The sequence below is a fragment of the Perca flavescens genome, chromosome 20, assembly GCF_004354835.1.
Source record: "Perca flavescens isolate YP-PL-M2 chromosome 20, PFLA_1.0, whole genome shotgun sequence".
NCBI classification, from domain to species: domain Eukaryota; kingdom Metazoa; phylum Chordata; class Actinopteri; order Perciformes; family Percidae; genus Perca; species Perca flavescens.
This window is the reverse complement of record NC_041350.1, coordinates 16,643,726-16,666,973: the sequence shown is the minus strand read 5'-3', so window position 1 is coordinate 16,666,973 and position 23,248 is coordinate 16,643,726. Positions and strand designations below refer to the sequence as shown.

The 23,248-nt window shown below is 40.5% G+C and overlaps 1 protein-coding gene across 3 annotated transcripts in view; it reads right to left on the bottom strand.

The window, feature by feature from the left end:
• The window catches only part of kidins220a (kinase D-interacting substrate 220a), a 47,791-nt gene that overhangs the window by 23,212 nt on the left and 1,331 nt on the right, over positions 1-23,248 (bottom strand). For all 3 annotated transcript variants that reach the window (XM_028566606.1, XM_028566607.1, XM_028566608.1), the window contains exons 2-23: positions 18,781-18,939; positions 18,077-18,175; positions 17,270-17,368; positions 15,237-15,335; positions 14,673-14,771; positions 14,334-14,432; positions 12,743-12,940; positions 12,506-12,604; positions 12,087-12,185; positions 11,553-11,651; positions 11,201-11,378; positions 10,827-10,991; positions 10,425-10,604; positions 9,793-9,958; positions 9,380-9,531; positions 8,678-8,778; positions 8,386-8,571; positions 8,061-8,201; positions 5,808-6,045; positions 5,591-5,676; positions 2,623-2,767; positions 1,918-2,080 (exon numbers count right to left, since the gene is read on the bottom strand). In XM_028566606.1, coding sequence (XP_028422407.1) covers positions 1,918-2,080; positions 2,623-2,767; positions 5,591-5,676; positions 5,808-6,045; positions 8,061-8,201; positions 8,386-8,571; positions 8,678-8,778; positions 9,380-9,531; positions 9,793-9,958; positions 10,425-10,604; positions 10,827-10,991; positions 11,201-11,378; positions 11,553-11,651; positions 12,087-12,185; positions 12,506-12,604; positions 12,743-12,940; positions 14,334-14,432; positions 14,673-14,771; positions 15,237-15,335; positions 17,270-17,368; positions 18,077-18,175; positions 18,781-18,912 — 3,023 coding nt within the window. In that variant the 5' untranslated portion in view covers positions 18,913-18,939. The remainder of the gene's footprint in view (positions 1-1,917; positions 2,081-2,622; positions 2,768-5,590; positions 5,677-5,807; positions 6,046-8,060; positions 8,202-8,385; positions 8,572-8,677; positions 8,779-9,379; positions 9,532-9,792; positions 9,959-10,424; positions 10,605-10,826; positions 10,992-11,200; positions 11,379-11,552; positions 11,652-12,086; positions 12,186-12,505; positions 12,605-12,742; positions 12,941-14,333; positions 14,433-14,672; positions 14,772-15,236; positions 15,336-17,269; positions 17,369-18,076; positions 18,176-18,780; positions 18,940-23,248) is intronic.

The following is a 23,248-nucleotide window of genomic DNA, read 5'->3' as shown; positions in this document are numbered from 1 at the left end:
ATATTAAAACACAAACAAAGCACGGACATGAGGTCTGAACCACGTTGGTGTTGCAGTAACAGAATGAAACAAAAAAAAGATGCTAACTAAAGTTACAGGAAATGGTTTACTGGTTAAATTTAAGCTACCAAATAAGAAGAGATATGTGTGTGCGTATTCATATGCACTGCTAAAAAGGAGAGCAAAGACAAGTAGCTATCCATTTCAAGCAGAGTTGGGAGAAGGAGCCTGAGGTTCTGAGAGGCCAGTCAAGTGTTCATCCATCGCTATGGGAAAAAGACAGAATATCTCATTCAGAACAAAACAGGGACTAAAGAGCCCAAGATCATAAAGAAGGGGAAGAAAGGAGCAGAGGGACATAAAAAGATACACAGACAGAGGCTTGAGTCTTATCAGCGGGAGATTAGTGCAAGAGATAAGGCCTCTAGGCAAGGCGTTGTGTTTAGCCTGTTTCAGGCTTCCTGTCATCATCATTAAGGCCGCTTCTCCGACGGCCACTGCAGAACAGAGCAGCCATTTGGAAAGGCACCCAGTGAGGAGGAAGATGAAGGAAGACAGAGCCGTTGGTCAAAAACAAGATGATGCCTATATTAAGTCTAACGAGCAGTGTAAGCACAATGCAATGCTGTGGTGAAGGCCCTTGAAACCAGGCCTTTAGTGAGATGTAGAAACACTGCAGAATGTTATGGCTATACTAGTCTATAATTATATCTCACAGTTTCATTTTCCACAATAATTATGGCAAAAGTGAGAGCATTTTGTTTAGGATGTCCACTATACTCAAACATGATAAAGATATACAACAGAGAAGTGTGGTGACATATTTTTTCCACATAAATTAACAATAATAAAAGGCAGAGATCGTCATATCCAGGAAAATAATCAGTTACAGCCTTCTGACTAAGATGCTTCATCTAATACCTCATATTCTGTCCGCCCCTCATACTGTACACGTCCCATGAAACACTTCACTGCCATATAAAAAAATGGAAGGTATTGCCTTTTGTCCTCTGAAAACCAAACCACAAAAACCTGGTCTAATGAGGCAGTGGTTTGCCTTGGAGATAGGGAGGCAGGGTTGTCTGCTGAATCTAGCTGGCTGACTGGCTGACAGTAACTGCCTGTGACGCTTCCCTGCCGCAGGAGTCGTAGGCACTAGTGTATTGTGACAGAGTGCAACCTTTAAAGGCCATCGACTGATGCACAGCAGCACCCAAACCCAGAGACTCGGCCTGAGTTGGTCTCCTCCTCTTGTCTGCGGTGAGCACGCCTTAAAGCATCCGTGACCACACACATACAAAGACATGGACAGTCATACTGTATACACACACAGAGACACAAAACAAGTGCATTGTGATCAATTACAAAATATGTCTGTCAGTTGCCAATTAATGTGGCACTCAAAGCCATTGGCAGTGACTGTGGACTAATGGAGCTTGCACAGAAAACAAAAATCCTCTACTGCCACCTGCTGGTCAAAGGTAATTATTTCAGTATTTCAAAGACAAAACATCAAGAAATGTGATTATTCATTGACTCCAGCTCTTAAATTCTGTTTTGGCTTTTCGGTCTCCTCAGAAAGTTCAGGACACAGGAGCAACTCTGCAGGGGTTTAGCGGTTTACCGACAACGCTAAACTCATCATACATAAGTTCCATTTTATCTTATGTAACAGGTCGCCTCATTCTGCTAATGTCATGCCCCAAGTTAGAATGAAAGTGATGGAAAGACAATAAAGGAAGGTAAAAAGAATAAAACAAAGAAAGGTGGTGTATTGAACAAGCCTGTACAGACAGAAAACAGAACAGAAGACAGATCAGAAAAGCAACTAAAGAGGGTGTGCGTGTGTGTGTGTGTGTGTGTGTGTGTGTGTGTGTGTGTGTGTGTGTGTGTGTGTGTGTGTGTGTGTGTGTGTACCTCTCATAGATGGTCTTCAGAGACATCTGGTCAGACACTCCGTCAGACTCTTCCAAAAAGAGGATGATCCACGATGTTCTGTAAGGCCACTCTTCTGTCAGGTTGATCCATGATGCCAGACGATCCCAGTTGAAAATGATCTGATTGGCCCGCAACAGACGACCTGTAAACAATGGTGCAGAGGATTAGTGGCCTTGGAAGTCACTGGTCTACTCTGCCTGAGAAAACCAACATCTCAGGATTGTGCATTCTCCTGATCGTCACTTTAATAATCTGCCCTAAACATCTCACAAACCAATCTGCTATGGAGGGTTGCTGTTTAAACTTTAACAGAAGCTGGCCAACATCAAACTAGTGTTTAACTGTTCCTCAAACTGCTGCTCGGTTCGGTTACCCTTGTATAATCTGTTGTCTATATATTGGGGGATTTGTGTCCATCATTTTGCAAATAATATCTATTTTTAATTTAAATGCCCGCCTCTACAATCACACGTTGACTCCTGCTGGTCTAGAATTAAATCCCATCAGAGCTTTGTTTTGTGTTTTTTTCCCCTAATCCATTTCGAGTAACATTTCCCAATGGGAACCATTCAATAAGCTTAATTAGAAGTAAATCACTTCAATGTCGCTGTATAAACAAAATGTAATTTTTAATATATTACGAGATGAGGGTGGTGTTAAAGCAGAATATGGTTTATTCTTTACCTGTGATAGAAACAATGTTGAGCAGCCGCCTCATGGTCTGTGGGCTAATGTCGCTGAACCAGTCCTCGGTCACCAGCAGCTTGGTCAGGTCGAAGGACATCTGTCTGGTGACGGTCCTCTGCATCTGCCGACGCCGGTATGTGTCCTTAACAGAAAAGACAAGGAAACAAAGAAAGAACAAAACTCATTTCACATTTTACACGTTTGGATTCAGTTGGCTGGGTAAGATTAATAGGTCTCCAAGACGGTTTCATTTGTTGTTGTAAAGCAACTTTAATGTATCAGACATTTGAAAAGGATCAGAATGCCATTTTATCAGAACTCTATGAATTAAATCCTGTGTCAAAAAATTGGGAAAGCAGGCACTGTTTGTACAGTCACAAATGTAAAACCAATACAGCCAGAGGAGACATTTCCAGCCAAATACTACACGGGGAAGTCTTTAAAATAAGATAAAAGTAAAGACAAATTGAAAGCACAAGTAAAAAAAACCCCATTAACATTACTCTTGAACCTTACAGAGTTTTCGATTACTTATGCGTCATCCCTTTAAGCTGTGCATCATAAGACAGTGTTTCAGGATCACCATGTGATCTCAGGACATGTCATTGTAAAACCTTCAGCTTAAATAGATTGGAGGAATACATGTAGATGGGTGGATAGGGCCTCATATTATCATATGCTTGACTTCCTGTGCACACTATTCATGTTTAACTGTATTAAAGGCAGGGTTGGTAATGTTGTAAAGCTAGCAAGATTTGAAAGTAGCATCTCCTTGGGGCTCTGTCTAACCCCTCCCCCTGCCCTCGGGGCTCCAACCCACACACAGACGTGTACAAGCAACGCTGCGTCGCTGATTCAGAGCAGAGCAGAGTTTGCTTACTTTCACCAGTAAGCAAACACCTAAAATCATACCGAATGTTTAAAACAAACATCACTAATGTTAGCAATGCTGCAACGATGCGCATTGAGCTCAGGCTTGTACACAGGACGGGTAGACTACGCACAGCAGGGCAAGGAGGCATTTCATTGGCTGCAGCATACAAGCAGTTACTGACTGTAAAGATAATCCAGCAAAGGTTTGCAGTTTAAATTTATGAATAGGGTGTGAGTGAAACCAATTAAAAGGAATTTTATCACTCCAATGATCAGCTTCATCCGCCTTCCCTTCTATGTCATCTATCTTTTCATAAGCAAAATGTATAATTCCCTGTGACTGAAAATAAAAATCAAAGAGCCACTGTCCAATGCTGAACAGTCATGACAAGCAGGCAAGCTGTTGACACAGATCTAGAAGAGAACATCTGTGATGATATCAAACAGCTGCCATGGTCATGAGCCAAGGCGAGGCTTTTGGTTGACTTTGAAGTCGTAACGCCAGTCTCATGACCTCTTTCTCAGAGAGATGGAACATATGGCCATCACTCAGTCAGAACTGAAAAGGTCCATCATAAAGACCAAGTCCAATATAAATAGATTTTTACTGTAGCTTTACAGCTTTATTGGTTAATTTAGACGATTGTTTCTGTATTTGCTTATGTCTGCTGGTTCTTCCTCTCCTTGCTGATACCTAATTGTATATACAGTCTATGGTTGATACACATTTCAATCATTCTGTGAAACATGGTTATACTTTGCGAGGGCGGTTTGCTTTATTTTTATTTAAACTGAATGCAGAGTTCCAGGGAATATTTTTTTTTCTTATAATGGGGATTCATTTAATTTTAATACATGGAAATAAAATGGTAGAGATTCTCCTAATGTCATCCACAACTTGAGAAGCCACATGAAAATGGAGAGCCACTAATTCATTTTCCCCTCTTGCCCTCATTTTAATCTCCACTTGTAGAAAGAGGGCCCTCCTGCCAAGAGCTAGCTAGTGGCAGAGGGCAAATAAAAAGAGCATGCCGCCCCATAATAGAAGGGCCAACACCAATAATTGAGGGTTCTAGATAAACCCGAGGTACAAACAAATGTCAAACAAACAAACAAACAAGAGAGGGAGGCGGGAAGGAAGAAGGGGTAGTGGGAAGGTCTCACAGGGGGGAGGAAGGCATCAGCGACAGCAGCAGAGTCACTTAGCCTCCTGCCAGCAGACCTGGTGCCAGTGTTTTGTCACAGGGACCCACTGCTGCTAGGCCTTGTCATTAGGCTGTGGCAACGCAGCAGGAAGGATAAACAGTCATTACATCAATTACACCAGGAACCTTGGCCGCACACCGAGCACCTCTCTTTTTGTCTCTGTGTGTCTCCTTCTGTCCTCTGGCCTGCACACTGCTTGCCAACACCACGACTGTACAGAACGCCTCCCCCCCCTCCCCACCGCTTCAGGGAGGAGGCCAAAAAGAGAGAGCAGTGAGGGTTTCTTAAGCAGCATCTCTAACCCTTATCCAAGGTTTTCTAGTCACGTTATGGTGAACTAATTGCATTTTAATTTTGTTTGATTAATGTCAAGACGGCAAGCATTAGTTTCCAGCTGTATGATATTTCCAGATTACACGAGTGTTGCGGGAATAAGTGTGGTGGGAAAACAAATAGATTTTTATATCGTTCTATAAACGTTACATCTGTCTCCATTTAAATTTAGTATCAAAACCTTTTCTGCAATATGTTGGCTTTTATGATTTGGTTGTCATGGGTTAGGATGGGGGTGTGAACTGTGTCTACTTAGGGTGACAAGTAGAATAAACAGTGCTTGATATATTGGTGTTGGTATATCTAATTTGGATTTACCATAATCCTACACATGGATTTGTATTGCTATTATTGCCTTTCTATCATCGTTATCATTCTTTCACTTATGACTCATATTGCCTTCTCAGCCATCTGAGGGGGGGGGACTTCTCTTTGAATTGCCTCTCCCGTAGTCTTTTGTCTATGTGCCATGGTTCGTCCTTGTGTTCTTTAGTTGGAGAGCTTGTATGAGATATTGGCCTATACAAATACACTTGACTTGAAAAGCTGTTACCCTGCGGTTTAAGGCGTTCTTGCTGCCAAACTTGGCCTGGTCTTGGCTGGTCTGAGACATCCTCCTGTCGATGTCTTCATGCCATCCTGGACAGAAAGAGAGAGGAAGAGACAAAGAGAACGATAACTTGTCAATTAATTCCCCAAACTGTGTGCAATCCTCCATATATGTGTACACATACTGTACAATACGTTGTATATTAGCCCTTATCCTTTACCCTCAGTAGGCAATGGCTCTCCATTGATGGGGGCTGCCATGCAGAGCTTCTTGGCCGTGCTGAGGCCTCTGCTGTTGAGGAATACTGGCAGGTGGACGATGTTCCTCATGTAGTCATGTCCGTTGATGTTGGAGTCTCTCAGCACACTGTTGAGGTTTTGATTGATAGCTTTGATGATAATATGGGGGTCACTGGCAAAGATGGAGATAAAAGGGCCTTTGGAGAAAAGTACCCTAACCTGGAATGAGAAAGGAACCATAAGTTACTGTGTAATGACATCTTTCACCACCTTTTGTGTTATTCCATGTAATGTTATTCAAACTATGAAACCAGTTGCACTACTATCTGTAATGAATAAAAAACAAACTTTGTTTCAGTCATGTGAAAAACTGAGTGTCCACTAATTAATGTCAAAATGGGTAGTTTACAATCTAATCAATCAACAACAACATTACAGCTAGAGGCAACAGTCAGCTGTAGTACCTATACTTAATGACTCCTGTGAGAGCTTACTGTCCGCAGCACATGGTGTTGGGGATTTCCACTCTTCTAACTAAGGGACATTGTCTAAGTGTCACAGGACATTGATTTGTGCTTTATGCATACATGGTTTGTTAACCCCTGGCCACCACCCCCAGCCTTGCCCCACAAGATGATGAACCTCTGTCCCTACAGCTGCTGTTAGCACCATAAACTAAGGCACCATCACATGATCTGCATCTTTAACACACATTAGCCGCTTTCCGACCAAGTAGTTACAGGAACGTAGTTATAGGAAAAGTCCACTTCTAAGCAGATCTACTAACTACTCTCCCCCAAAACCGTTTTTCCCATTCGCGCTGGCCAAGTGGCCATAGGGACTATAGGAGAGGTAAGGGAGTGATGCAAGCACGGCAATGGTCTATCTATAGCGTTAAAATCAGAACAATATATATATATATATATATATATATATATATATATATATATATAGCATATTTGTCATAATTTAAACAAGTCTCCTGAAGAGAAACGGGTATCTCTCTCTCCCCCGCCTCTGTCTGCTGCGCTGTAGACGTGTGTGTGTGTGTGTGTGTGTGTGTGTCCGTCGGGCAGTGAGGTTGTCAAGCCTGCAGGAGTTTAACTCTAAAAAGGCAGTTAACCACAAGTTCCCGTTAATCTTATGATGGACACGTGTTGTGATATTTAAACAAATGAACGGTCAACGGCAAAATAAAAGCCTCTTATTTACGAGGCCGGTCTGAGACACCTCCAGCTTACAGTGGGGTCTCTGAGCACGACTGGCCGAGTGATGAGCTAGCGGCCGGGGCAGGCGCTAGCTGGCTGTTGCCTCCCTTCATGGAGCTTCTCAACTCCGAAAACTTTGAAGCAAACTGTCAATTCGGCATCAATTATCACAAGACTGCCTATATTCAAAATCTAAACAGTTAATTTCTCGCCTAAAACGTTGTCAGAAGTCAATTTAGTGATGAATAAGATGGCAAAAATTGTTAAAATTGTCCCGTTGTTGGTCTGTCTGTACCGTTAACCCGACCCTCGTTGACCTAGGTTCCAATGCGGAAAATGGAACAGCGAAAAGACCCTGCCCTGAAGTAGGAGCTGAAAGAGTTACAGGAACTGCGGTCAGAGGAACTTAAAAATCATCAAATTGGCCCAGTCGGAACACAAGAAAAAAAAAAGGTTCTACGAATTTTATGTTCTAGGAATTGCAAAAATCCCTCCAGTCAGAAAGCGGCTATAATCTGGTAGGAAAAGTACACAAACAGAAGAAAAAAAGACTAAATTTGTGTAACCTAGAAAAAATGGATTTCAGTGTTTGAATCTCTGAACAAAAGATGGTTTCAGAGTGACTGGGAGGCGCTTGCAGAGATGAGAAGATTACATTAGCACACAGGAGGTTGCCATCCTCTCTGGGATTACTCCATCAAATAATAACATTTGGCTAAAGGAAATTTTATTACAGCAGCTGGGAGGAAGAATCTAAACTTGGAGGCGTGCTGAGGCAGCTGGGAACACCAGGATGGCTGCCCAGTACTGGAGATGTGTGGGATCTGTGTGCACAGGTGAAAGGCCTACAGAAAGTGGAGGCCACATGGCAGCAGCTTTACAATAGTCTGTTTCATGGTTAGAATTTTGCTTAAGTGACAGATGTTAAAAAAATGTAATTGCTTCATTTTTATCTTGTTATCAGTCAAGAGGAAGCTGTGCTCATCATTTATGTTACCACACACAGAAGCATGTGCAAACACACACCGTGTCCAGCATCTGCAGAACTTTGTCCTGCTCACAGGCGTCCAGTCCGTCGATGATGACAGCCATGCGTGTCTGGTTCTGGGTAAAGCCATCAATGGTTTTGGCCATTTGTGACATTAGCTCCACTTCATGCTTCAGAACCTGGTGTGAAACAGGGATAGAAAATCAATGGCTCAAAATAAGGAATAAGGAAATTGATTGGATAAGGAACTACAGCTTCAAAACTTCATAGGCAAATGGAATGCCCTTTAGTCATGACAACAGGATGTCGAAGGATTTGCATTCGTCCTTGATTAGGTACAATAAATAAAGTGTGTTAGTCTACCTTCATAAATCCTTCACTCTTGAGTCTATGCAAGTTGTTGGCAGCACTGTGCAGCCGTTTCCTCTGGGAGTTGAGGACGGAGTCGGCCACCTGCCACCAGGTCCTACAGTTGAGCAGTAAGGCAAGGCCCACCACACTGGCCATGGCTATCAGCACTGCATTTACTGTCAAGTTATCAGGGTCCACCTGGGAATAAAAGCATTGAAACGGATTACAAATGCTGCCAGTGACCAAGTGGTTAGAAGGTATACGGTTTAAACACAATTTAACCGTTTAATTTGCTCTAACACACCTTAAAGATGGCCAACAGGGCCATACCAGTGATCAGGCATCCCAGTGTCAAGGAAAACAGCACAAAGGAAGGAAGACAACATGTTTTCTTCCACTTCTTACCTGGGGTATGGGAGAAAGTTAGAGGATAATGTGAGAGAGAGCATTTAGATTACAAAACTAAGAAAAGCAATATTTTCTATGCACATGAATTACCACAATTTTCGCACATATTAAGATCATTTGAGGACAGATGTAGTATATAGAGAAAAGACTGCCTAAACCGTTCATTTTAAGCACCGGGTATACTTACAACTTCGAAAGTTACTATGTTATGCCTAAGAGTGTCATTCTTTAAACAGAATTCTCTACATTTTCGGTGATGCAAAATTAGATTAAACACCAGTTGACAGAGACCTGAATAAGGGGACCTGGTTTATTGGTTATTGGATAAGCGGACGAAGATGGATAGATTGGATGGATGGTTTATTGTGTTATTAAACAGAAATATATTTCTCTTCTTTAAATTTTGTTTTTTCAGTCTACAAAAACTGTACAGCGCACATACATATTTTAATTTGTCAACCATTAATAGATGTTAATGCAAGCTCGTAATTGCAAATATAAGAATTGTATTATCAATTACAGGTCTGATTGTGGCTTTGTGTGCTGTCTGAAACGTCATTACATAACTGATATATAAAGCCAAAGATAGCATTGTCACCTTGGATCTCATCTTTCTTGAAAACCCTGAAGAGCCTGGTGGCCATGAAGCCAAACTCCCTCTCACAGGCATCAGAGAGTGTGGCAATCATCTCAGCCATGGAGGTCTCCCCTCCAACACTGGACAGACGATTATAGTCTGTGAACAGGAACCTGTGTGAAATGTGAGAAACAGAAATGATGCTGTGATTTCCTCAATTACACAGCAAAATGCAGATGGGACTGGGGCTAAAGTATTCATTTTAACAATGTTGTTAACATTGCAATAGATGGAATAGTGAATGGTACTAACCTACCAATTGAGGTTCAAATAATAAATGCAGAGTGAGAGTGCAATTGCAAAGTGTTTACATTTTTTATCTTGGAACTCAGTAGCACTGACTGTGTGTGTGTGTGTGTGTAAGTCACTGTTACCTGACAGGCAGTGCGCGGGTGGTCTGCTCAGGAAGTTCAGGGGGGTTGACAAACATCAGTTTGAGCAGCAGCTCCAGGTAACCGACCTGGCGAGCCAGACGGGTGCTGATGACCCACGCCCAGTTCCAGCTCTCCCTCTCACGTCGACTTCCAAAGTACACCAACACTGGAGAGGGTAGAAAATCCTCATTTCATGATTACAATGGTTAAGATATATTCATACACATCAGTAAATTACCTCTTAAATATCAATACAAATGTAAGTTAGGAGGCTCATGTCATCATATTTAAAATTGGTTGTATAATGGCATGCTCTAGTGAGCAAATCAGTTTCAAAAGCATCATACAGCTAAGGTTCATCTTGTACAAATGAATCAAGCATTATTTTCTTAATAATCTAAACAAAAATATTTCAGGGGGCATTTATCTTTGTATAAGGATATGTGTAAGCATTTCTGTGTGGAACTCCATTTGCTGTCACAAAAACAGAATACAAAGATATGCCTTTATGTATTTCAAACACTTCCAAGGAGGCTGCTCTACCTGTGGAGCAGGTCAAATGAAAACTGAATTTCTATACAGTCATCAGTTATAGTATCAGTGTTGCATTTCTAGCTTATCTGTCTCCTCACCAAAAAAGATGTAGAGCAGAGTGAGGAGGGTGAGGGAGACGGCAATTGCCAACTTGGGATCAACAGTAAAGCCCAGAACCACGGCTACTGAGCCGCAAAGTAGCAGGGTGAGAAAGACCACCAGCCAAGAGAACTGGAACAACGGCTCTATCTGCTGGCCTGCAAAGGTCTTCATCTCATCTGATGGACAAGAGAAAGAAGAAAGGAAGTATTAGAAAATATTAAAATATAAAACACTAAGTCAGGATATGAAGCAATATGAAAATAAACCCATTTAACATCCTAACTGAAATTGATACATTGATTGAACTGTGGAAAGGCACTCTCAAAAAAGCTAATTTTGACAATTCGGTACTTTTCATCTTTGTTTGAGATATTTTTTAATGCTGTGGGCTTACTTACCCTCCAGTTTCTTAAGAAGGAAAGACTTGCCGCTGCCCCACTGAGCGTACAGTCCAACACAGATTGGTGGCTGCATGGTGGGCTCACTAAGGATGTCTGCTAGAGCACTGCTATACAGGTCATAACCCAACATGTCTCCATCTGACTCAGAGGGGGAGAGGTGCTCTGAGAGAGAGAGAGAGAGAGAGAGAGAGAGAGAGAGAGAGAGAGAGAGAGAGAGAGAGAGAGAGAGAGAGAGAGAGAGAGAGTTAAATAGTGCAGAGGAAGATTAGAGAATACAAAGTAAAGCAGTTTTCAGGATATTTTGTGATTTCTGAACAAACAAAGCAATGAGCTTGTTTTGGCACTGAATTAAATGGAAAAATGGGTCATACTGGCTCCAAATATCTGTGTGAGGATGCTTTTCTGGTGGGTACAGTCAATGTTGTATGGTGTCTCTCCAGCTTTGTTTGGGCGGTAAAGCAGGCGGCCATCTTTAGGGTTCCTCAGCAGCAGCTCAGCCAACTTTCGACTTCTCCCGCGGATGGCAATGTGGAGGGACGTGTCTCCTTTCTTAAGGAAGAGTTACACTGAATTGACTAAAAAGTAACTTACTGACTGGAAAATATTTTAAAACTTGAAACCTCCAAATTACTAAACAAAATAATGCTATAAAAGTACTGTTATTACAAGATTTATATGTACAAGTGTGTGTAATGTGGAAGTGTGTTTTTAATATAAAAGTACCTTCTCCACTGCAGACACCTTGGCTCCTTTATCCAGCAGGAGTTCCACTATCTCTATGTTCCTCATTTTTGTTGCTTTGATTAGCGGGGTCTCTCCTTCCTAAAACGCAAAGATACACAACATTACATCCCACAATTCACACAATATAAATTCTGAATTTTATTTTGAACAGAACACGTTGGACCTTTACATTTTCAATGAATCAACAGTACACATGTGAAAGATAATACCACTGCAAACACACAGTCTTTTAGAATTAAAGAAAGCCTAGGGTAGGCGGTTATGGCAATATTAATAGTTGTCTGCACTTTTGTTCAACAGCATTTTTACAGATATTTTAGAAACAGCAGATTTATGTTGTTAACAATATTCTTATTAAATACAGTAAATGGAAATATTTTAAACCTTTACATTTCAAACTTAGTATATAAGAAATTAGGAGAAATAAAGAAATGTGCTTTCAAACTAACAGTCAAGAAATGTCATGGATAAGAGAGAGTGCATTTTACTCCTTTACTAAAGAGTGTGCGGTACCTTAGTGCAGCTCTCGGTGTCAGGGTTACACTGCAGGATGTCTCTCACCATGGTAGCGTTACCTTTCTCCACTGCCCAGTAGAGGGCAGTCTTTCCATCCTGATGTGGAAAGGACAAGGCAAATACTAGCTTGCAAAATAAACTGTACATACAAAACATCATGTGGACAAGTGTGCATAACTGAGAATGCTGTGAATAGTAAACTTATTGTAGCATATGTGTAACAGACTGTTTATATAGAAATAATACTTGAGTATGGTTGTGTAATCCTATGGATTAAAGTTCACTTTACCAAGAAACAACAGAACTAAACAGTATTGAGTAGCAGTGTGACATATCACATAGAGAACACAAGAAGGCCCCATGCAATTTTTTAAACATCAATAAGGCTGCAAAGACAGTGGGAGAGGAGCTTCTACCTGGCCCCTGACGTCAATATCAGCATATTTGTTCAGCAGAGCTCGGACTATCTCCACATGACCTCCTCTCACTGCTCCAATCAACATTGTCTCCCCGCTCTGATAGAGATGGTGAAAGAGAGAAAGAAAGGAAAAACAGATGGACGAATTGCATTATATTCACATTGTATTTCATATCAACTACTCTTCTACATCTTCAACTAGCAAGCTTGTAAGGCTGCTGTAGGGTGGCCTCACCCTGTCTGGAATATTGACATAGGTGCCGGCATCCAGCAGGTCCTGTACGATCTCGGTGTGACCCTCCTTGGCAGCAATGGCCAGGGCTGTGTTGCCATCCTTGTCCGTCATGTTGACATTTGGGTTTCTCTTCAGGAGCTCCTTTACCACATCTGTATAGCCACCTTTAACTCCCACAATCAGAGCCGTCATTGAGTTCTGAAAAGACACAGAAACAAGGAATTTAAATGTACAAATTTCAGGGTCCATCTAACCCAAACAGTTTCTCTCTGCTTAACTAGCAGTGAAGATTAAAAAATTGTATTTCCCAAATGTTATCAGTTTATTTCAGCAGCTCTGGGTGACACTACAGGCTTAATTTATCGCTGCTATATCGTCTAGCAAACCCGCTAACTCATGTATTTTTCCAGGCACTAGAGTTTCTAAATCACATATGAATTGCTCTGCAACATTAGCTACCATAGTTGCATCTGATTATTGATGCTACATATCGAACTATCACATCGTTCAATTTGTGACAGCACAGATGCAACATGACTCGAAGGAGCACAGATGTGCTGCGTCATAGATGCAATCAATTATTTAATATTGCAGTTTACTAATGAGTTTGTGGCGCTTGGGAGCATTAAATCTTGATTATGTGAAAATTACACTGGCGAGAACAGGCCGCTTTGTGTGTCATGGCACCCACTATGAACCCAAAACAAAATTAGACTTGTTCAGCTGCTAAAATATCTATTCAGACTACCAAATCAAATATTAACATTGTTTAGGAAACACTGCCAAATAGTATGCTATGTCAAACAATTGTGGGTGCAAAGCCATATAGAAGGCATTGTAATGTGGGTATCGGCACTCAAAAACTAAAATAACAATTTTTTTCCAGACTTTTAAAAGGATTTCAAAACTGTCCAGACATATCTAAGCAACCTGATAATAAAAACTGCAATCATAATCTATATTATTGTGTAGATACTGTGATCAAATTTATTAATCAAGAATATTTATTATTTTATTATATTTATATCATATTGTACTTTAAAGGTGCAGTAGGTAAGACTTATAAAACTAACTTTATGTCACATTTGCTGAAACTGACCCTATGTTTTATTAGAACTACATGAAGCAGGTAATAAAAAATAAAACAAATCTGGCTCTTCTGGCACCACCTATGGCCCATAGTGTGATTTGCAAAAATCCACAGTTTCCTGTTCAGATGCACCAATCAGGGCCAGGGGGAGTGTCTAACTTTGTGTCAATCATTGCTCATGCATTCATTCTCCCTTGTGGGGGGAGGGGCTTAGGAGACCGTTTTGGACTTCAGCAGAAAAGGAGGAGGGACTGAGAAGTTGTCGATGTTCACATTTTTTCGCTAAGTCCTGGATCTTCGCAATCCTACCTACAGCACCTTTAATCAATATCTTGACAGACAATGTACATGAATTTAAATGTATCAATATGGTCTTATTTAGAATTGTGTACACTACAGTTATAAACTGCAATTCTACTTACTCTACTAGTTTTGGATCTCTATTGAATGATACTGACGTATAGTCTACAACCATTCATACGACATCTCCAATCTGCTTACCGCTCCTTCTTGGTCAACATCAGCTCCGTTGGCCAGAAGGTGCATCACACTGTCATAGTGACCCTTCCTGGCTGCCCAGATCAAAGGAGTGGTACCATACTGCAAAGAAAAGAAGAAAATATGATAGAGTGCATTAGACATGAGTGGCAAGATACTATTCAGTCAACAACCCAGGGACTTGTGAATAATCATGAAGGAATAAAAAATAAAAGGAAGAGGGACTTGGAGATCTGGAAGGTGGATGCAGACCACTTAAATATTTTTAGCTCATACCGCTAAATATATCTTCTGTGTGATTAAAAACAAGTTAACGTTGAACATCTGTCAGTATGTAGCTACCTTGTCCGAGCAGTTGACCTTGGCGCCGTGCTGCAGCAGGAGATGGACAATCTCTGCATGGCCTCGACCTGCCGCCCAGATAATGGGGTAGACGCTGTACTGTTGGGCCAGAGGAGAGGGGTGAAGTCATGCTGACAGTAACTAATGATCAGTGTCAGGCCTGCAGTCGTACTAACGCTTTAAGCCACCTTACATGACTGAAACAGCAGGTGATGGGTGAGGCATCGCACTGTGCAGGTGAAGAGCAGGGTTGTAGTTGTGTTCACATTTTTGTTACTGTAAATTTATGTGTGCTGACATTTACAACTCTATCAGTTTTTAACTAGTGAGCTGATACAATGGATTACATTTACATGGAGCGATCAGAGTAAAACACATCATGTTTCTTTAAAACATTAGAACACTTTCTTTAAAATAATCTGCCTCATTCAGAAAATATTTTTTTTATTTCATGTACTGTAAACATACATGTTATCTTTATGCTGATATAAAAGGAACAACCAATGCAAATAATGCTATTATTATGGGGGGGAACTACAAAAATACAGTGTCTGGTCTCAGTACCTGACCAGTGATGTTGGGGTTAGCTTCTTTTTCCAAGAGCAGCTGGACCACATCTGTGCGACCTTTATAGGCTGCCCACATGAGAGCAGTCCAACCTCCCTGAGTAGGACACATACACAGAACACAGTTAAGTTGGAGAAAAGATCATTTGTTCATGACTAAAAAAAACTCTACTAGGGGTGGGAATCACCAGAGGCCTCACAATACGATATCATCACAATATATACATCACGCGATTTTAAAGATATTGCAATATTTTGCAATATATTGCAATTTATTACTTTTTTTCCAACTTCAAATTTTTCCCAATTTCAAATTATGTCCCCAAAAGAAAACTTTGTCAACATCGGTTTTATCTAAAAAGATACATTTCTGTTTTTCAATCTCACTTCAATTTTATTGCTGCAAAATGGGATTGTCAAGCAGACAAACTGACCAACCCATATACAGTATAATAAAATATCGATACTTGGCGTCAGTGTATCGACACAGTATTGCCACGGAAAATATTGCGATTTTTTCCCCCCACCCCTAACCTCTACAGGACATATAGAATTTATACTGTGTATGTAATATTCTTTATTTTATCACAATAAGGTGTAAGGGTAACAACAGTATTAAATTCAAGCAACAAATCAAAACAGATTTTGTGGTAGGAAAATGTGCTATTTACACCTTGCGTGACACACTTTCCAGTGAGTGAACAGTATCACACATTGTGGTTTATTATAATCCCACTGTGATGACTGGCTGTGATCTGTCCTCTGCAGCTGAGACAAGCCTCGCACGGCAAGTGATGCACGAGTCAGTTGATGTCCTGAGTCACAGAGACCAAGGATGTAAAATCCACTCTAAATGTCTCATCACACATGATAGAATAGCAGAGGTCATAAAAAAAGTGTCATCTTTGAGTGCCAATATAGAAATTAAATACACCACTTACACTACCAACTAATGGTTAGGATTACATTGTTAGCATTTCTGGGTGCTGGAAATGCACACTGCCTCTTACGCTGAGACATCTACATCACAACTAATACCAAACATGCTCAGCCCCAGGTAATAAATATATGTATCTCATCTGAATGTATCTGTGGTATAGCCAGAGCTTACTCCACAGCGCTGTGGAGATAGGTCTGGCAATGCGAGACTAAGATCCCAAGACTAAATCATATCATGGCCCGATGCAGAGACAACCAGAGCTCAGCAAATGGTATTACTAGTAGAGAGGAGCCATCACACATAAAGTAATTTCATTTTATGTCCATTTCAAAGCTAATGGATCATCATGTTCAAGCAGCACTGGGGTCATTACATTTTTTACGGAAACCACTAATGCATATACAATCAAGACATTATTATATTTTGAATTGTATAAAGGCTACATATTAAAGGTCACCTTACCTTAAAAGTTTGAGCAGTTTGTTAATTAACCTCTAAAGTTTCAGTTTAATTACAATACATTTAGAAGTTTGACACATTGTGCTATTGTTCCATATTGATTAGTTATCACATAACCATAAATATACATTGTCAAATCATTTTGGCACTGAAGATACATTACTATCCTTTAGTTTGCTCCACCCTACACAACTTTCTGGCATTTCAGCCAATTTTTGATAGTACATAGTATAGACATAGAGGAAACAAGGAGAGACAAATGAACATGCAACAAAAAGTACCTAGAATCAAACCAAGGACGTTGCGATTACGTAATTACATAATCATGCATCTCACCCACTTGGCCAACAGGATGGCCGACCAGATTTTTTACACCACAATTTTCAAACCTAATTCACTTTTCTTTTCTACTATTTTTTTGATATAATATTGATACAACTGTATGGCCTTTCCTTACAACATGATATCATTGTATAAAATTATTGTACAGTATACTGTTTTAGATACTGGTATGTTAGGATTTGGTTTTTCATATTTAAAACAAAAAGAATCAGCAGACAGCAGAATACAGCAGATTTTAATTGAAATTAATTTAATTGAAAAAACATTCCATTAACTCTCCATGTTCTCACCATGTCTCGATGTTCCAGGTTAGCCTTGTTCTCCAGCAGTTCCCTCACCACCTCGATGTGGCCCTCTTTAGCTGCTGAGATCAACGCTGTCCAGCAGTCCTACACACACAGACAACCTGTTACCGTGGGAACTCCCATCACTCTCCAAATCCAGTTGGACAAACGTCTGTCCGAGCTCTACCTGGGACAGACCGGGAATGCTCAAAGCACTGTACCTACCAGCTGGTCATACCAGGTGCTCATGGGAACACGGTGTCGCATTGACAGACAGGAGTGTCAGAGAGTAAAGTGTGAAAGACAAGTGCAACTATAGTATGTGATGCTTCTCCTTTATCTTCTGCGTTAGTGGGAGAGTGAGCACAAGTTTGAGTGTTCCGTGTGTAATAGCAGGTTACATTGACGTGAGATGTTAATGAGAGGTGTATGGTGTGAGCATGCATGCGTGTGCCTAAGTGGGAGGGTATATGCATGCGTGAGTGTGTGCGTGTGTGGGGGGGCTGGCTTCTGAAGGCACAGGGTGTTGGCCAGCAAGTGGATCCTGTCATTTAGTCAAAAGAGCAAAGGTAAAAGTATGTAATAAGTTGTCATTATGGCTCATGATTGCTCATAATAGCTGTGGACTAAGCCTGAGTGTGGTGAGTTCAGCAAGATGGAACATCAAGGCCACTAGTTCAGCTACGTCTTCTTTGTCAAGTGGATAATGTGGTTAAAATGACCGCATTGTTTTTCACCTGTGCCTGGATCTCAATGTTTAATAAAACGCCACGTGGGCCTGTGTGTGACGGTATGATGTGTGTGCATGCTTACAATATCATCCAAGTTAACGTTGGCTCCTCTCTTAATGAGCTCTTGTACTATCTCCAGATTGCCCTGCTCTGCCGCCACCATCAGGGGAGTCTGTCCATTCTGAAAAAAAAGAGACAGCAAAGGAACTAAATATGTGATAATGATTTTAACACAAAATCAAGCCAAATAATTACACTGTTTTATCTGTAACCCTATGAGAAATAATTAGGAAAAGAAATGGCATAAGTACTTAGTGCCTACAAAAGATATTTATCACCCATATAAGTCTTCATATTTTATCCCTTTACTACATTAAACAAAAGGGGTTTAATGTTTTATCTTCTTTCTTTTTTTTTTTTTTTACATTGATCAACAGAAAAAGAGCCTTAAATGGCAAAATGAAATCAGATCTCCACAAAGTGACAATGATAAATAAAACTGCCTGGAGGGGGGGAGGTTGAATGTTTTTTATAGGCACTATATCTCATACTTGGACAATTTAAAAGAAAATACTTCTACCTAATAACCCTCACATGCCAAACACAATATCAAGCACTAAGTCTTCTCTTTGCAAAACGGCTTTACAATCAGTTTCAGTAGGTAGTATCCCCTTTATCACAACACACTTGATACATGATCTCAAAGAGCCTCTGGTTACTCCATACTGCTCCCCAAAATAAACAACTTGAGCAAACCGGAGGGCTGTTGTGATATGGCTGACTTACATCACTCCTGCTGTCCACATCTCTGAACTTGTCCAAATGTGCTTTGATGGCAGCCAGGTTCTCCTCCTCCACGTAGCTGAACAGACTCTGGATGGCCAGAGAGGTCATCTTCAGGGAGGTGGTGGTATCCATGGCTTACTGCTAACCACCTGTACACCACTGCAGAGCGAGAGAGAAGCAGATTAGCATTCACAGAAGGCTTAAGATACTAATGGTGTCTATCTGGCCAGCACAGTTAAAAGTACAGCACTACAAAGGGAGAAGCAGAGACGTTGAAGCCAGGAAGAGGGTGTGGTGCTTCACCTTTGAAGTGATGCAAGGCAATAAACATTGTACAGTCTAAACCCAGCTAACACGCACAAACTCACCCATAGAAACAAAAAAACAGGCTGCATTTTTTTGCTCTAAACATCACAACATGCAATCAGAAAAGCGGGTTATATTTAAAAAAACAAAAACATGCAAGTCTAATTGAAAAATAAAAAACATGGAAATTCTGCCTCAGTTTGGTTTGCCTTTGTGTGCTCATGGGTTGTATTTGCATATGCATATTGCATGCATAGATTTTTGTATTTATTTTCACTTAAATAAATACATTTTCACTTTCAAAATAAAAGCAGATAGTCAGAAAGTCATTTTGTTCTGCCTTCACTGTCATATGAGGCACATACACGTCCACAAATGAAGTGGACTGCCACAAACAACCTGTAGGACACAGTTATATGTTTCTGTTTCATATGTGGTTACAATAGGACAATCAATGCACTGAACATGCTCATTACACAAGAGCTAAAAGGGGCCCGACTTGGTTCAGTTTAGTTAAGTTTGCCTGCTCATGCTGAAAACTTGAACTGAAATGTGTTCTGCTCAGTAATGAAGGCAGAGCAATCACAATGCTCCGCTCAAGAAAGTCCACTAGGTCATCAAATACCACTGAAGAAAAACAATAGTCTTCAAACTTTGATGGAATGATGATGTGGACAATTGGTGCACTCAACTGTGTGCTCCAATTATATCTAGACCGACCTCAGATCTACCCTCCTCCGCTGCCTTAAATTGGACTTTGTGGAAGTTGTGTACACTGAACAAGAAAAGTGCTGTTTTGTTAAGTGCCTGAAAGTACAATAGGTGCACACGATTTCACTGAAACTGCTGAAAATTGCGTCTAAAACGGCTGCATTGATGGGAAAATAGCAGTAAGATGCAGTTAGGCAAATGTCTGCATCTGACATACAGTATATCAATGCAGACAGCACAGTTTGGACAGAGATTATCTATAATGAGGCTCCACCACTCTAAAGAACTATTTAAGCTACTAGTTCCTCTATTAACAGAGTCATTTTTAGCCATTTTACCCTGGAGTTCAACAGTAGTCCTCACACATGACATTTCTATAGTAATTGGGAACTGACTAGATCTCCTCTCCTCTAATATACTGTAAAACATCAAAACTTCACAGACATTACATGTATCATTTCACATGACAAAAGAATCCCCTCTTAAACATTGTTGTTTGAGCTGTAGTAGGGATTCAGCCAATCGATGAAAAACTCATTAATGATTCATCAAGTTGGGCTCTTCCATCATGGACAGACTCACTTCCTGGCAGAGCAACACATAATTAATCAGTTGCATTCATTGCTTTCGATTGCTTTGCAAGTTGCCTTGGCAATGCGTTTTTAAATAAAAAACTAGCAACTTCCTGCTCTATTTCAACATAATCTGTGAGACAGGCAGCTCAGGCTCAGGTCAATAAATTCTTAAATGTCACATGCCTGTTGGGTTGTCAGTACAAAGGCCCAAAACACTCAGTTCAGTCAAATTTAGAGCAGCCAATCAATGAATAACTACATATTCTTTTTTTACCCCCTTCTCTAAAGTCTGACCCTGTTTCTTCAGTCAGGGATAACCTGACAACTGTTCTCCCATATCAGACATTAATGGGGGAAAAAAAATCCTTTGTTGTTACAATAGGGGGGAAATATCAGCCTGTTGACACACCCTCTTCAGCTCGTATCTCAAATGGGTACAATGGGTGGACGATAACACCACACAATAACCAATCAGTAAACATTTAGCTTGCTCTCTGTTGAGCAATGAGGAGATGGGAGCTCAGACACATCATTTAACAAAACACACACCCAGTAAAACCAGCAGAGACACCAATAAAAACAGTGAAAGACATTCAAACAAATAAATTAAAGCAGCTAAAAGAGGCACATGGTCTCTAGAAAACACTAAAAAGGTGAACAGAAGAGCCCCTTACCTTGGTGTAGGGTTAAGCTTATATTTATTTTGCTATTACCAATCTCTATCCCGTGCTCACTCGCACACAGTATCAACAAGCACTGCCAGGCTCACGCTCAGCATCCCCCCTTCACTCAAGACTGAATATTAGATGAGGGGGCTGGCCTACGCCCATCTCTTCCCAACACAATAGACACACGCGACCAGATTTCCTTTCATTACATGCACTGGCTCGGCACCAAATTACACAGATAGAAGGGGAGTGACAATTAAGGTGCTGGCTTTATTTGTGTGATTTCATCCAGCGAGTAACAGAATAAAGTAACATTTGTTTTATATCAATGGGAACTGTCCCTGGCAGATTATCACTCCTGCCACTTGAGTGTCATTTGCAACGACGACCAGTCACATTCACACAGTTACACATTCATACCTGGAAGCTGCCCAGTACAACCACAGTCTGATCTGCTGGCCACTGAGCAGCTCCACTGGAGTGGTTGGGGTTAAGGGCTTTGCTCAAGGGCACCTCAGTAGTGGTAATGAGGGAGGGACAAGCGCTGCTCTTTCACTTTCCCCACCCACATTTTATCCTGCCGGTCTGGGGATTGACTTGGCTTGCTTCTTTAAACTTTAGGCAACCACTGCTATACAATGACTTAATTGTTGACCAATTTAAGCCAACATGTTAAACTAATTCTGAAACACTGTAGTTTAATTAAAGTAATTACTACCATTGGCCACAAGAAACCCCTTAACCTTCAGGTTACTAAATGTTCTGTTGATCAATTTATGGATTAATTAACAAATAATTTCAGCTCTATAGAGAAAGGTATATGCATATTGCATGCATAGATTTTTGCCTTCATTGTCATATCAGGCACATACACATACAAATGAAATGGACTGCCTCAAACAACCTGTAGGACACAGTTATATGTGTCTGTTTCAAACAGAATGTGGTTACAATAGGGCAATCAATGCACTGATACAAAGGTATTAGTGCTTTTAGCATACATTTACAAGAAGAACAAGAAGAAATTTGGTGCGTTCTTTTTGTCCACCGAAGTCGATTTACGAGTTGTTTTCCGGAGTTACGAACCGGAAGTTGCAAAAAGAACGCCACCGAGGTCGTATATACAACTCGTCAAGTCGTCTGAACTCAGAGGACCCAGAGTTCACTTTCAAAGATGGCTACGTCGTTCATCACACGTAGTAAACATTGTGGTTTTCTACAATTTTAAGCACTTTTGTCGTTGTTGTAACCAAATGAAGAAGTCATACACATAGCACTGTATACTGCTACCTATAGGCATGTCGCTACAGTCTTATTATGAGTTAAATACTGCCTAATTAGTTATTTTGTAGCTTGTGCAGCTGAAATTGGCTAGACGCTCGGTTGCTATATGACAACCATAGATATGTATGACAACAATGGCTTTAAGCCGAGTCTTCTGCAGAAAGCAGAGCAGTAGCCCAATGTTAACGTTAATCAAAATGTAATTTTCATGTATCAAACTGTGAAATATATTTGTGTAATATGTCAATAACTGGGTGAATAGAATCCTAAATGTTACTAAAAATGTTACAAAAATCCATCTTTTCTCTGACTCGTAGTATTGTGTGACAAAAAGAACGCAACAACCCCGCGGTTATTCGTTTTTCGACATGGATGTGACGTCACCCTCGAGCTACTAGTCGCGATTACAAGACAAAAAGAACGCACCATTAGAACAAGGCACACAAAAAGACATTTTAAATTTAGAACTTAGTTGTAAAGTGGAAACAATGACCAAACAAGTTTTTCCAGTCTTCACAAAACTTTACATAACTCAAGAAAACACAAATGTAGGGCAACTAAAATCCCAGATGATATCTTGTCTGGTTGTACTACATCAATACTCATCCATCTACTTTCAGATCATATATGGTCCAGTATGTATTAGGGCTGCTCCCTCTTAGTTGATTAGTCGACTAATCGGTCGTTTTGGTCTTAGTCAACTTAGATTTCTTTAGTCGATTAGTCATGTTTTATGCTTTTTTTCATGCTGAATGACTTATTTCCAAGAAATGTATGAGCACATCTCTGGTAAACACAAGAGTTAAAGAGGTGCTTTTGCATGACTCTTTGCGGAGAAACTCAGATTTACAGATCTGTCGATTAAATTAACTAATCGATTAGTCGATACAATTGAATGAGTGTTGGTCGACTAAGAATTTCTTC